The following is a 15,883-nucleotide window of genomic DNA, read 5'->3' on the forward strand; positions in this document are numbered from 1 at the left end:
TGGTAAATGAAAGTCAGACAAGAAACTGAGTTTATAAAGGTTTTATTTCATGCTTTAACCAGGATATTTATTTTTGTTACTGCACATTGGATTATATAAAGAGGATTCATCTACTAACCTAATTAATGACACTATTGTTAGAGTTAAACATGTTTTTGAATAATTTATGCATAGTAATATATAACCTAATAAGTGCTGTTAATCTGCTTGCGATATCAAAAGTGCTTAAGTATTATTATTATTATTATTGTTATTATATTGTTTATTTTTTGTTGTTATTAAAATGGAATTTGTCATTTACTTAAAATGCAGAAATATAATCACTTCAAAATACTTTTTGCAAACTAATTTACTACAACCAGCTTTTACATTAAAATTATCTCTAGGTTTACACACTCATTGTCCATTTGAGCAGCTCCACTGACCATATGGGTGCCCATTGTAGTTCTACAACTACAGAATATAATCCACTTGTTGCTCTGCATACTTTTTTGCCCACTTTCACTGGCTGTAAATGTGCATTTTGTAGTTCTACACACACAGACTGTAGTCCTGTTGCTCCACTCCATGTTTGGGACCTCCCAGTGTAAAACCCCAGAGCAGGTATTACATGTGATGCGTCCTTCTCACTGACTTGGTGGTGCTCTGATAGTAAGTGATGTGCTGGTGGACATAGCAGTGCTGCTGTAGTTTTTAAACCCCACAGGTTGTTGTCCTGCATACCTAGCCATTTTTCAGCCTGTTGGTCAAAGGTCAGGATCCCCCCAGGACAGTGTGTGTGGTAATGGTGTGAGTGGCTCAGACACAGCCGTGCTTCTTGGGTTTTTAAAGCCCTCAGTGTCACTGCTGGACTGAGAACAGTTTATTAACCAAAAATACCCACCCAACAGCCTCCCGTGACCAAAAGACCAGAGGATCTCTAACACAAACTGTGGACGATGCCTGGGTACATTTTGAAAACTCCAGCAGCACTGCTGTGTCTGATCCACTCATACCAGTGAAACACACACTAACACACCACCACCATGTCAATGTCCTTACAGCATTGAGAATAATACCTGCTATGTGGTCATCCTGTGGGGGTCCTGCCCATTGAAGTACAGGGTAAAAGGGGGCTAACAGTATGCAAAGCAAAAGTCTTTCATTGTAAATCTACTAAATCCACCAATAGTCAGTGGAGAAAAAAAATTAACAATGGTTTCTACTAGTTTTGTGAACTACTTACTAGAAGCTACAATTTTATAATACGCTAAAAACATGTTAATTATTAAGTTAGATTTGGCTTCTAATTACTTTAAAGCAGTACAGTAAAATCACTTCCTATTTGGTAGGTCTAGTTTATCAGAGTCTAATGTAGCTTTTTGGTTTTTTACTTATTACTTCTTTTTTAACTTTTTTTTTTCAGAATCCTCAAAAATGAACACGAACAAAGGAGTATTTTAAAAGTAGAGTTAGAGAGTGGAGAGAGAGAGAGAGAGAGAGAGAGAGAGAGAGAGAGAGAGAGAGAGATATGATGGTGGAAAGGCTGTGACACCTGTAAAAAAAAACAACACACACACATTTTAATAAACATGTAAAATAACAGCTGTGTACATGTAAAATGACTAAAGCAGAATAAGAACAGCTGTCACAGAGTAAACTGTATGCTACACAATTCACTAACTAAAAAGTAAGTATAATGAAAGATGCTTTAAAGGATATGGTAAAATGTGGTTCAGTGGAACCCAGGTGGTGGTCCAAGAGGTCTGGGAGCTAGCTGTGGAACCACTGGAGTCTCAAGGATATGGGTGCTGCTGGACTCAGAAGAACGAAAGCACCCATCCTCGGTAGTGACTCCTCTGTACGTCTTGGACACTTTCGTTTGCTGGAAAAACACATAGAAAACAATAAATAAATGAGGTACAGGAAGTCAGAATGTCAAGAGTAATTGCTTATTTAGTGAAAGTACATCATCAGGAAACTCTTACAAGAAACTGCGAGCGGGTCACAGAGGTGATGGTCGACTCTGTGCTGAGGTTGGCAGTCAGCACAGAAATCTGGCGTCCAACGCACTGAAAGAGCAGAGGAAGTGTTTTATCACAATTACTCCACAATCATTTTGCCACTGATCATTCTTTGGTGAAAAGCTCCACTATTGAAACTGGTACTAGCTTTACCTTAATGTAGGCCACAGCCTTCACGGTGGCAAAGTGCATGGGAGGGAGCTGTGAGTCCTGCAAAAGAGACAGACCTTCTATTTTCATACTGCACAAATAATAGACAGATTTTCCTCAGTGCCGCCCGCTGAGGTTGCAGACAGCGAATTTTCCATTCAGCTGCTTGGATAAGCGGTTACAGATAATGGATGGATGGATGGATGCTTGATTAGCACAAAGCTAGCACTAGCACACAGACCTGGAAAACAATGCTTTATTTATAATTCTTAAAGCAGATGTAAAGTCATTAAAGAAAGTTTATCAAGTCGTGAGTTATTATCTTTAAACTATAAAAGCATTGACAGACTGATGAACACCATAAAGATCATTTCCATTCATTTCTATAACGTTACCTCTGGAAACAGGTGGTAGAAGTCATTGGTGAGCACCCACCAATGTTCACTTTCCAGGCCTCTATACACAGACTTGTGCTGCATAGTCACCTTCACTTGCTGTGAACATTAAGAGAGAGGTAATGAACAGTAATGACCCATGGAGAAAGAATAATAACGATGGTATTATCACTCTGTTCTTAGATGTCCACTCTTAATACATAAATAAGTACAAACCTTTTCACCATTAGAAAAACTCCGAGAGATAGTTGTGGCCTGCATCCTGTGGACACGCAGAACATACCCACAGCTCTCCTGTTGGACCAGAACAAAGAGGAATGAAAACTTTATGGACAACCAGAACACTTCTGATTAAAAGCTTGAGAAACTAAAGAATAATAATTTTGTCTAAACAGCAGACAGGCTGTATTTCTCACCTTCAGTGTCAACCGTGGTATGATCCACAGCCGGCTGGAGGGCCCCTGGGCATCTGGTGCAATGAGATCCTGAGTAAGAAAATATATTTGCAGTTAAATATGAAATTCAGAGCAAATAGCACTATGTTGTCTGAAATCTATGAATGGTTTATAATGTGATTTTACCTCATAGCTTTGGTCAGCCACTGGCAACGTAACAGCCAGCTCCTGTAGATCTGTGGTCAGATTAAAACAACAGAATAAACACATTCATCATTACAACAGATAAACTAGCAACATGTAAATGGTAGCATTTCAGGTTCTGTGTAATATATATATATATACAGAGAGAGAGAGAGAGAGAGAGAGAGAGAGAATATAAGAGAGAGGGAGTTTTATGTGGCGTCAGAGCATTTGAACTGATTCAAAGAATCGACACTGGATATCCGGGCATCGACACGTACTCGAATCACAGGCCGTCGCGTTGCCATGACAACAAATAACAAAAAATGCTGAAACACATAATGTTTTGCCATTTTGCAGCAATAAAACACTAAACTAAATAAAGTGAATTACTTTTGTCCACAGCCGCATCTACTTATGAGTTTAGAAGTCCAACAAATCCTCAGAAAATTGCATTCAAGTGGTTTACAGTGCCGCTTAATGGTCGATGCGCGTCAATACAGCTCCGTAACCACACTAACGCTATCAAAGGGTTAAACAAGACACAAGCCCACAGGGAGCGGTCATGTTTTAAGTATTTTGCTAAGTATAATTACTGAGTGAAGTTTTGGGAGAAAAGATACTTACCCTCCAAGTGGTCCGCTTTCAGAGCTACTGCAGCTGACCGCTTCGATTTGTGCCTCCTGTGAAGAAAAGCACAGAGAGCTACAGCTGCAGTGGTAAATCCAGTGAAGTACAGCACTGGACGCAGACTGAGCCCACGACGAAAAAGTGGAAAGTCCATCACAGAAAGCGCAGAGTCTCGAGAGTAGAGCAGTGTGCGTCTGTCTCTGAGAAAGTCGGTGAACGACTGAAATTTAAATAATAACAGTACGTTTAAAAGTACACTCAATGGAACACACCAAGGTTCTACTGCAGCGTCCTTCAGCCTGAGAGATGACGTCTGAGTCCAAACCTGTTTACACAGGGTGACCAGACGTCCTCTTTTTCCCGGACATGTCCTCTTTTCGGTACCTAAAAAAATCCTCCCGGCCGGGATTCCAAAACTGTCCGGGATTTTGCCGTCCACAGTCTTTCTCCTGTCCCAATTATTACAATAAGCCCTAATCCCTTTTTTGAAGAGTGCACTTCGATGACGTTGTTTTAGGGGAGCACAATGGGCCCTGCCGGGATCAAGTGTTCAAGGGGTCGGAGCTCAGTGCAGAAAGGGGACACGCGCACCTTCTTGTGCTTACATCACTTTCAGCTGAGCTCCACATCACAGTGTTTGGAGCTGCGAACAGAATTGTGTTGAAAGTTATTAAGGCAATTCATCGTAGTCTCATCTTCGTTTGGAAGCGTTTCTGTGTCACACGAGTCTTTCACTTTCTGCTCTATATTTTACAAAACTGAGAGTCGTCACTTCTATCCCTTTAACGACACAAATACACGGACACATCTGACCGTTGCAGACTTTCTGAAGAGTTCGTCCAGTCACATCTGCGCAGTTTTTCTCTTTAACATTAACTTTAGAAGAAAACATGTCAACTCTCCGGATCATTAAAATCAGAACAGGGGAGAGACTGAATTATAGCTCTCACAAACAGCACTTTTTATCAGCCAGACCTTATAAAATATGAAATATAAATATTTTACATAAAGGTCTGGATGCTAGCGATGCTCTGATCATTTATCGAGTCTATATTTCTTCTGGTTGATAAAATGTGGTGCTTGTTTTTAGTAACGTTTAAACAACACAGTCAAAAAGTAAACAAGTCGCTTTAATACAGGGCTTCAGTTTTGAAGTTTGGTGTGAACAGAAAATAACAGGTTTCAATGATAATAAACTGTCAAGAAATGACAAAACTATTATTTTATTATTTTTGCTTGGGGCCAAATGTTAAATGGAAAGGAATCTGTCCAAAAAGGCATTTGTTTTTTTATCTTGTTAACAAGTATCTGTTTATGTATTAAATTTCGGCAGCAGAGTTGGTTGTGGAAGCATTTGTGATGCCAACCTGCCTCATGTGTCCTCTTTTTTGAAAACTCATATGTGGTCACCCTAGGTTGGAGCAGCTAACTGCATTAAAGTAAACAATACTGGAAGTGTCACAAGTTACAAATGGGTTTCTGGTGTGATTTTAACAGTAAATAAAATCTTACAAACTTTAACCATGAACAAGCTACAAATTCTTACACAGACATATGATCACAATAAAATCACAATGATTTTAAACCTGAAATGTATAGGGTAAAGTATTACGCAATGTTCCTTTAATAATGCTTTGTACTACTGATCATTTTAAACTGTTGGCACAAAGTGTTAGCTTATGTATATCCCGATAGTCTGAACTGAAATGATGCAGCAGAGTAACTAAAGGAGGTGGGACTTCATGAGATGTTTGGAAATTACCAATTGTTATAGCACCTTACATTATTTTGAAGTTCTAAGAACTTTAAATATGTATGTACACTCACACTTACAAAACAAGTATCCCTCTCTCTACAAAGGAACCTTTTTTACAGGCCTCTTTACAAGCGGCAGTCACGTTAAGTCTGACTCGTGCTGACCTGTCCATTGACACCACAGCCCAAGCTTGTTCTGATGATTGGTCATGGATCCTTTGTTGAATGTCTGAACCTGGTCTTGATAGCTTCAGTTCAGGTTCACAAGACAGGAGAAATGCTGTATGGCCTTTGGTTTCTTTGATTCTTTTTTGTTCTTTTATTTTGTTTCTTCAGCCCTTTTAGTTCCATTGAATGCGGCACAGCTTCACAATACCTTTCCAATTCCATCTCCCAGTCCCCAGCCCCCTGCCAGGACAATATTTACCTCAGTGAGCATCAAATAGGTGTGTTTTGGATCAACAGAAAGGCAAGCCTGTGGCTGGGCGGCAAGTAATAGACCTTATCTGAGTCGCACTCATTCTCCCCCTGCAAGACTTTCAATTAGGTAATTACCAGCGTGTGAAAGGAGTCTCGGCGGATGGCCCCCACTGCATTGTAGGAGCACCTGTCCCCTGCAGATGCCAATTACTCGCCAAGCGAGCTGTGTCTTTGTGTGAGCCCCTGGACGCGTCCAGGACTGCAGGGAAGAGCCCACCAGGCCAATCTGGACCCTAACCAACAAGTCAAATCTTTGAGAGCCAGGTATGGACACAGTACACACAAAATGGGGATAGAAATCACAACACAACATCAATCATGTCTGGTGTTTGGCCATTCATCTATTGTTCCAGTTGAACACACACTAAACCCTATAGTCCAGAGGAAATCAGCTATGGTCCTGGATGCCAGGTGTCCAGCAGTTTGGTGAAATTTCTGTACAAACACACATTCAACTCTGTAAATTTCCAATTTAGTGGGTGTTTTTGAGTGGAAGGATCACCATACTGGACTGAACAGCAGTCTTTCAAGAAACTAACTAATCATTTAACACAATCTTAAAAGAGTTTACAAGTGTACAGAGGCCCTCTGAGTCATATTACAACATTTATTAAACAAACAAAACTCAGATCACAATGCAAATACTTAACAAATGTTTAAAAGTAGTTTAAAAGAAATTCTAAGGTGAGCAAATTACTTTATTTTTGATTGAAATGAACCTGATATTTTTTTGTTTACGTTTTTCTTTAATTAAAACATGGATTACCCACTCGGATGGTAGCATTTCCAGTGTGAGCTTTCCTCCAATGCAGTGTGGGTGACAATGAATGTGCCTCATTGACTCATTGACCTCCTTGCGTCTAGTGATTCTGGGTAGGCTTCAGATCACACAATTACAGACAATGTATGAATTACTTTATAATGAGTGAGTGAGTGAATATGTGAGTGTGTGATTCCCTCTGATGGACTGGAGCCCATCTAGGGTGTGTTCCTTCTTTGCATCTAGTGATTCTAGGTAGGCTCCACACCCACTGCGACCCTGAACTGGATAAGCAGTTACCAGCAATGGATGAATCAATTAATGCATGTGAGTTCCAGTCCACAGTGACCCTGATCATGACAAAGTGGTTTTAAAAAGTATATGAATGAATGTATGTAGTTATGCGTGAGAATTGAAGTCTCTATACAGTGATCTCAGACTTTAAGGGGGTAAATCTAAGTGTCTTATCTTTGTGCTTTTGTCTTAATCCACAGAATATATCAGTGTGAGCACTAATGGCACTCAATCACTCAACCACTCTTCCAGTGATAATACATTGTCTTCATACGCCCATTAAAACACAATACAGTGTAACTGTAATTATATCATGTCACCTTTGTGTGTGTTAAATCTCAATTAATAGAATGAATGTTTAAGTTAAACCTGGATATAAATCTCAGTGTGCAGCAGGGGAATGTGCTCTGTGTTCAGCTTTTCATTGATGTTACAGAGAGCTCAATTGATTTGGAGCTCGATCTGTGTGGCCTGGCTGGGGAGTTCAGTAAAGCTCAGAGCTAATGTTTTTTTTTTCCAGGGCCAAACACATAGGAGAACCATGGGGAAAGCTACAAAACAGACAGAGCTCATCAATCGTCATTCCCACAATGACAGAGGCTCATTTGCTTCGTTTACTTTACCAATGCCTAACCACAGCCTAAAGAGGCTACAACGACATTATTAAACTAATCTAAAGCACTTCTACACAGCTAGCTTCATGATACACATTTCTAGTTCAGGGTTGCTGTGCATCTGGAGCCTACCTGGAATCATTTGGTACAAGGTGGGATAACACCCTGGAGGGGGCACCAGTACTTCACAGGGCAACACACACTCATACATTTACTCACACACTCACAACTATAGACACTCTGAGTCACCAATCTACCTACCAACGTGTGTTTTTGGAGGAAACACTCGCGGACACGGGGAGAACACACCAAACTCCTCACAGACAGTCACCTGGAGCAGGGCTCGAACCCACAGCCTCCATGTCCCTGAAGTTGTGTAACATCTGCTGCACCTCCGTGCCCATGTCAAAATAATCATCATCATAATCTGTTCCTCTTAATCCATTTCAGGGTTACAGTGAGACACAATGGTAATCCATTTTTTGTAAAACAGACCTACCGCTAAACTTTGAAAGAACAAAGGGCTTCCTCCGGTTGCTCTGGTTTCCTCCCACAGTCCAAAATGCACATGTTGGTGGGTGGATTGGCTCAGCAAAACTCCTCTCTAGTGTGAATGGGTGAGCGTGTCATGCCCTGTGATGGACTGGCACTCTGGGTAGGCTCCGGACCCAACCTGAACAGGATGGAATGGTTGCACACAATGAACAAATGAAATGGTGCCATGGAGGATGTTTCTGAAACATTTCTCCAGCATCTATTCGATACAATTTTAAATGTTTGGCACCTTTATTTTTAAAAGTGTCGAAAATATTGTTTTGCTCAAAAGCTGAACTTTTATATCCACAAAGTTTAGTGTAAAAGATGAGCAGAAAGAGAAATTTTCTTTTAGACTGCGATGATAAAGCTTAATAAGAAGGCTGTGACAACTGTCAGTGAGGAAGATCAGATCAAGGTGAAGTGATCAGAGACACAGGAGACCCTCAGGGAGATATCCTGCTCCAACCCACTTTGATCACTTTGAAAACCTGTGAACTAGACCAGACAGGTTACATAACTAACGCTGTGAGTCAGTGGGCATGTGTGTGTGTGTGTGTGTTCACACATGGGAAAATCAGTCTGATTGTAAAGACATTTAAATCAGCTACATTTAAAAGTTTTTAGTGTTCAGACCCAATTTAATGTTTTTATATAAAAATCACCCAAGCTCAAAAAATTGCTCCCTGAAGTTTGTGACACCTGACACTCTTCCCCCCTTACATACTTACGTATATCTCTATTGTTTTAGTTGACAAAGGTTTTGATATAACTAATTTTAAAGAAAAAAATATTGTTTTTACAGCAAGGATATTTTTTATTGGTAGAGCAAATGTCCTTTATTCTTCAAAGCAAGTACTCATTTGATATAGCAAAGGAATCTTATTGATACAACAAGACAACAAGGTCTTAACGTTATTAACGTTATAACAAAAACACATTCATATAACAAAGTATTCTTATTCATATAGCAAGGACACTTACTGTTATAGCACTGCACTCTCATAATTAAATGGCTCTTTTTAATATAACAAAGACCTTTATTGATACAGCAAAGACTCTTATTTGTACAGTTAATACTTAATATATAGTATAGCATGGTCAATTTATTCAGACAGGGAACTGAGCCCTTGCTGCCACACTGAAGGAAGCCGTATCCACTGTCCACATTCCATTGAAGAATTAACATGAGAAACATTGTAATGTAGTAAAATCCAGAAAAATTGGGATGATGCAATGATGTGCAAATCATTTTTATCAACAGTCTGTAAGTGTTTAGGAACTGAGGAGACTGTTATTCTGTCGCTGTGATTTTGACAGTGAAATGTTTTCCTGTCCTTATTTCATATAGAATTTAAATTCTTAACAGCTTGGGTCTCACTTTTAGTATTTTACATTTCATAATGGACCAGTTGTTTTAGTTAATCAGAAGAGCACGGTGCTGCAGCAGGCAGTGTCAGTCACACAGTTTGGTGTGTTCTCTCTGTGTCCGTGTGGGTTTCCTCCATGTGCTCTGGTTTCCTTCTACAGTCCAAAAACACACATTGGTAAGTGGATTGGCAGCTCAAAGTGTCTGTGGGTGTGTATGTGAGTGAATGTGTAAGTGTGTGTTCCCCTGGTTCTACAGTGCTAGAACCACAGATAAACTGTTAGAGTCATGAGTAGGTCATATTTTATTCTTTGATAAGTGTGGAGTCAGACCTGAGTGAGATATAATACTGTGTAAGAGTTCAGAGCTGTCCTGCTGAGATTGTGAACAGCTGAGCAACATAACTAAGAGCTGCAGCTCTGACCAACATGCATTGTATCGTGTCTAACAACACCAGAAACACACACAAATGGGGAATGTTCCTGTATGAAACGTGGTAAATGGCCCCATCCAGCTCCACTGCACAGTAACTCTTTCCTGAGTTACTGAACCTCGACACTCCCATGGACAACATCACAGTTCGCACTGAAAAAAATACTCTTCTTTAATTCCAGCTGGGAAAAAAGTTTTCTGGTTTGCGAACCAGTTTATGTGGGTGGAAATACGCCAAATTATTGAAAATTTAGTTTGCAAACTGGAACCGTTCTGGTTCCTCGTTGGTGGAAAAGCACTCTGTTTGAATTCCAATGTCTGAGTGCAATAATGAGGAAGCTGTACTGAACAAATTATGCTGTATTTAAACAGTCAGTCTTCTTAGCAAGTTCAGCATTTGTGACAACATCCGTCAACATGAGATGTCTCCTCTATTGGCGCCTTTCCATTGCAAGGTACCTCAGCTTGCCTCGGCTCTGCATATTTGCTTATCCACTAGGCAAATCTGGTCACATGAGCTGAGTAGGGACTAAACCATGATGTGCAAACCTTGCAGAGTGGTGACTGGCCAGAAAGACTTGTCAATCATCATGAAATGCAAAACTCCAGCACAAACTAGACATCTGTAAAATCTCAATTTTACAGCAGTAATTGCGTTGGTTTTAATCTGACTCAAAATGGCAGCTCGAAAAATTATGCGGTGGTCTTTTAAAGGAGTTCAAACACTCCTTGGATTGGTTACTGATAAAAAAAAACTCTAGTGAAAGGCGGACGTAAAACAAGGAATAGAAAACTCTGCTGATTTGTGTGAACTGAGGCATGGAGCCATGTTTAGTCCAGTTCTTCCTCATAGATTACAGATTTCACTGTGAATGAATTCTGACCATGTTTGCTGCAGAGAAGACACTGGCAATTTGGCCTCTTCTACCTTCACATTTGTTTTTCTCCACATCATTTCCTTTTGCCCCTTGGCAGCGCATTCATTCTACAATCTCTCTTAATGTTTCCATTATTTCCAAAATTGTTGGACTTTGTCTCCTTAAAATTGTGTATCTGTGAACTAGGCCATGACATCTGTAACCCTTCCCCCCTTGAATGATTCGAGGAATGTGCGCCATCTTTGTGCACCCCTCACACCTGCCGGTCTTGTCTCCACAACTGCTCAGCCACTCTCAGCGGTTTCCATACTCAACACAACCGCAAATGACCATTTGAAGCTTAGCTCTGTCTCTGATAACATTTTCAATGGCAAACCTCACTCCAAAACTTTTACTCACAAAGCAGTCACGGCACACTTCATTCAACGACACCCCAAACCTACCATTCACACTGTTTAAATTTAGCTGCATAATGAGTTACAGTTGCGTTGTTTCCTTTTGTTACAATGACTGAAACAAACTTTTCTGCAATGAGCAGGAACTTAGGCTCAAAATTACCTCTCAAAGTGTCCACAATGTCTTTATAGCTCGTTGTTTTTCTTTTGGCTTTTGCAGCCACATTTAATTCCCAAACAAGCCATATGTTGCACCATCCATCACGCTTAGAGAGGTGGCTACATGCTTGATTTCAGTGATGTCATTCACTACTAAGAACGGTTCCAAATATTATATGAAAGCAGATAACAGACACATATTTGTGAATTAAATATGTACTTATATTTAAAAATAACGTTTAACGTTTAAAAATAACGTTTATGGAGAAGACATACACTTACAATACTTCCATTCATCCATCCATTTCAAATTACTGCAAAAATTACATACATGAAGTCAACTTACAACATTTACCAAAATATTCATAAAAGAAAGAAAAAGCCCCACCTCTAACCCAACCCCATGAATGCTACTTTGTCATTAACTAAGCATTAACTAAGATACGTGTTGAACTTTATCACAATCGTTTTGAAGATAGAGATCAGAGAGTGCCATGTCTTATAAAACATAGTAAATTTTTCCCTCAACATATATTTAATTCTTTTCAAATTTAGTGTATTTTTTAACTCAATGTAGCAAACTACAATGGCGCTTCAGCCCCCTTCCAGTTGCAGAGAATACATTATCTGATGATGGGTAATCCATAGGAAGTTGCATTTGTCATGTGGTGAAACATCTGATGCAAATTTATGTGAAGATGGCTCTAAGCAAATTCACCTATAGAGCCTTCGTGAGACATTGCACTCACTTCTGCTTATTTATCTGTATTGCCGCTCATTTTAATTCTTTATATTCAACATATTTCAGTAAAGAGCTTCTTTAGTTCTCCACTGAAGCTTCTCTTGCCAATATGAACTCCCAACACATTTTGTGCCTTTGAGATGTATCTACAAGAAGGTGAAATATTGAAATACACAAAACATAAAGTCACCAATACACCACAATCTCTAAGACTAAGCTCCCAATGGTCAGAGCAGAGCTAAAATAACTTCTAGCAGAGCTTTTTCTTAAACTCATCTTCAAGTACATAACATGCATAACAGAAATGTAGTGTGGATTTACTGAAACAGCGTTACCAGTGAACAGCGATCATAAAAGAACTGAAATAGTCTTCATGTATGTGTATTCATTTTCTGAGATTGTGTTAATGTATATGGGATATATAACAAACCTGTGTGTGTGTGTGTGTGTGTGTGTGTGTGTGTGGGAGTGTACGTGAAATCTCTTAATGTTCGGCAGCTCCAAGGTGAACGAATGCCTCCCCACTTCCTCCAAGAACTCATTCCATTAAAGCAATCAGATACATCATTTGCTTGTCATGACTCCCTCCAATTCATGTTTTAATTAGCATTTGTAATGGGAAGACCTGAAATCTGCAATTGCTCAAAGATATTTATGGACATGGGGATATGAGAGCATTAGAGATAGCAGCATTAAGATGAAAGAAAAATAAGCCGCTTGTGCTCAGCTGCTGCTCATTCTTCAGAAAGTAGAGCATCAAACTTTCATCCACCAAGTTCCAGTCTATTCGTCGACTACAGGCAAGGCTTTAAACCCACAAGCTGAGAGATTTACAGAGAAATGAATCTGATTTATCTGCTCTGGCCTGTAAAGTGAATATCAATTCCAGTCAAGAAGTGAGGTATCTCTGATTAAATGTAAACTGCACTTTTGCAGTCTCAGTAAGAGAAGGATCCACATTGTGGGTGGTTTGTTCATTAGGGAGATGGGGCGACTAAAAACCAGAAGGTAAAAGGAGGATATTTTTTCTTTAATTCTCCCACACTGTTGATCCAACTTTCTGTATTAACCAACTCTGCGAAACGGTTTGACCTACCTCTGAGAATCACAGTCCACTCTTTTTGAGTGATTTCAATGTGGTGTAAAATTGTACCTAACCTCTCTCATAGACTTTCACGTTAAGGCTCGTTTTCAAGCTGCAGAGCCTTCAGTTCATGCACTTGGCTCACCCCAATATGCTTTTGATATACACAACGTGAGGCATGTTCCAAATGGCCTACTACTCTGTACACTCCATTGTCCATTATGTAATAAATATATAATGAGTAGGGCACAAATTACTTTCAGGCACAACCCTGTACAGGTAATTGAAGGAGCCGGAGCCGTGTAGAGAGAGCAGTTAGTGGTCTGGTCAGTGTAGCTACAGTAAACTTGAAAATACTCTTAATTCTGGATCTCCTGCACCTAAACTAAAATGTTATCCAAAGAGTGGATAATGTATATAGGGTCAAAAGTTGCAGGACACCCTTTTGTTTCATTGATATGCTACATGACCACCTTCTCATTGGAAAAACTTGATCCAATATGACAGCTTTTAAGGTGGCGGCCATGTTCCGAACATAGCCTAAAAGATAGATTACCTCATCTATTACTTGCTGGGGTATTCATATAAAATGGGGTTCTGTGACTGTTGACTCAACTTGTAGACATGTATATGAGTAATAATAAATCTGGTATGTCTTCAAAATATTTGTGAGGGTGACTAAATGACAGTTTATTTATGACCATAGTTGATTGTTCAGTCAGTGTAGAGGCAAAGTAACTTTATTAAAAAATACCTTGTATAATGCCTTATGAATCTAGTAGTTACTGATGGTATTTCTACATGAGGTGACCACAGAAATAAAACTCTTCAATGTTAGATGGCAGTTTAAATTAGTTAGTGCAGTATTCCAGTTGTCTAGGTGGTTAGGTCTTAATTTACCCATTGAACATGATGTCATTACAACTTATTTCCTGATTTTTTCCTCACATTCCTATGGCAGCTTCTTTTGATGTAATGATTTAACAACCTCAAGGTTGCTAGTGTACTGTACATACAGTAGCCCAATTTGAGAACATACTCAATGTAACTTCTAAAATGAGAGTGTTCAGATGTAGTCTGTCCACCTTTTCTCAGTAACAGCTTGTATTCTTCTGAGAACATACTCAGACTGGAACTTTGTTGGGTGGATGAAATTCAGTCATGTGAACATGAGAAAATCAGTGAGGTCAGGTACCGATGTCATATAGATTAGTTCTGGATCATTTCAGCTCATCCCAGCTGTACTGGTTGAAGCTCCAGAAAACACAGTTTCACTGCTACACAACCAAAGGCTTTGGCCAGTGGAGGTCCCACGGCTGCTTACAAACTAGGCTGCATGGTGAAATTAACCGCATCAGTATTTCCACTGCATGGTACCTACACTACCTGACTCGACTCTACTGTTCAGCTTATCGATTACTCAAAGTTTGTCTCTGGTACCTGGAACTGGGAACTTTTTTAGTATCTGTTCACTCCTGGTTCCAAGCGAGCAGAGAAGGAACTAAACATGCTAGAGGGACTTATCAGTCATGACAAAATGTAGGCATCCAGCACAAAATCACCATTTGTTTATATGGACCATGACCATAAAGGCGGAAACAGGAAGGCAAACTCAAATTTATTCTGGGCTGGAATTTGACTTGGATTAACAGTGTGCTTCCCACCGTTGGAAGGAGAACAGGAGAAAAGAGAGGGAGTTGGGTTGGGGCGGCGGTAGGAACGAGTTGTCCAACACCAGGATGACATAAGGTTGGAGGGTACATAGGGCTGAGGGGAGGGGTTTGTGCATGGTCCTACACCCAAAATTAAGTTAATACACAATTCCAATTCATGAAATCTCCAAACTACAGTGATCATGATGGATTATTTTTTTGACTAACAAAGACAGAATCCAGTGAGAGCTGGATGGTGCAACAAGGAACAAAAAGCTGATCTGTCTAAACTGGTGCACGGTGAAGCTTTGTTTAGTCTCTAACAACAACAACACTGCTGATTACATGATGAGCAAATGAGGGGGGGACAAAATGTGGGTCTCTGTCCACACGTTTATGCCAAACAAAGGCTTCAAATGGCAGTATTCACTCAGAGCCATCAGAGCTGTTATTCGTTTTGATGAATGTTAATTGTGAAACCACCCTTATAAGCAGGAAAACCCTGGAATGAGGCTTTAAAACTAGCAATGCACAGTTTAGCAAGGAAAAAAACATAATTAATTTCCATATCATCCATCTCCATGCTGAAAATGTGCCTCCACATGCACTCAAGAAAAAAATGGGCAGAGCTCACAGAGTCAAATTGGTTGCCTCCCCATCTCCATATAGGCAGAGAGTAATTAAAGTGTCACTTTAAGATGACGGAGAATGCAGCAGTGGCTACAGGCCCCCCCATGTGGGGGGCTATTAGTCACTCACAGATGACTTCTGAATGGCTTCATTTCCTCAGCCACACATCTGATTGGTACCCTGACTTATGCTCTGATGTCACTGGCATAGCTTTTTCTTTGTTCCAGCACATACGAATCTTGTTGGGGCCCTACCTTACACCGAGCATTTAGACAGAGCTTCAATCAGTCTTTCAGCCACCTATTGTTTACACTGGCTTGAGAGAATCGTGTGCATTCATGTGTATGGT

The 15,883-nt window shown here is 39.9% G+C and overlaps 1 protein-coding gene across 1 annotated transcript; it reads right to left on the reverse strand.

Annotated features, from left to right (window-relative positions):
- Positions 1 to 85: 85 nt before the first annotated feature.
- Positions 86 to 4,116, reverse strand: LOC136695597 (uncharacterized). The gene is made up of 8 exons (XM_066669756.1): positions 3,754 to 4,116; positions 3,130 to 3,179; positions 2,965 to 3,033; positions 2,765 to 2,842; positions 2,549 to 2,647; positions 2,157 to 2,213; positions 1,968 to 2,051; positions 86 to 1,864 (listed from the first exon to the last, which is right to left on the reverse strand). The coding sequence occupies exons 1-8, from the start codon at positions 3,908 to 3,910 to the stop codon at positions 1,715 to 1,717; spliced, it is 744 nt and encodes a 247-aa protein (XP_066525853.1). The 5' UTR covers positions 3,911 to 4,116; the 3' UTR covers positions 86 to 1,714.
- Between the last annotated feature and the right edge of the window lie 11,767 nt (positions 4,117 to 15,883).

Source organism: Hoplias malabaricus, chromosome 4, assembly GCF_029633855.1.
Source record: "Hoplias malabaricus isolate fHopMal1 chromosome 4, fHopMal1.hap1, whole genome shotgun sequence".
Lineage (NCBI taxonomy): Eukaryota > Metazoa > Chordata > Actinopteri > Characiformes > Erythrinidae > Hoplias > Hoplias malabaricus.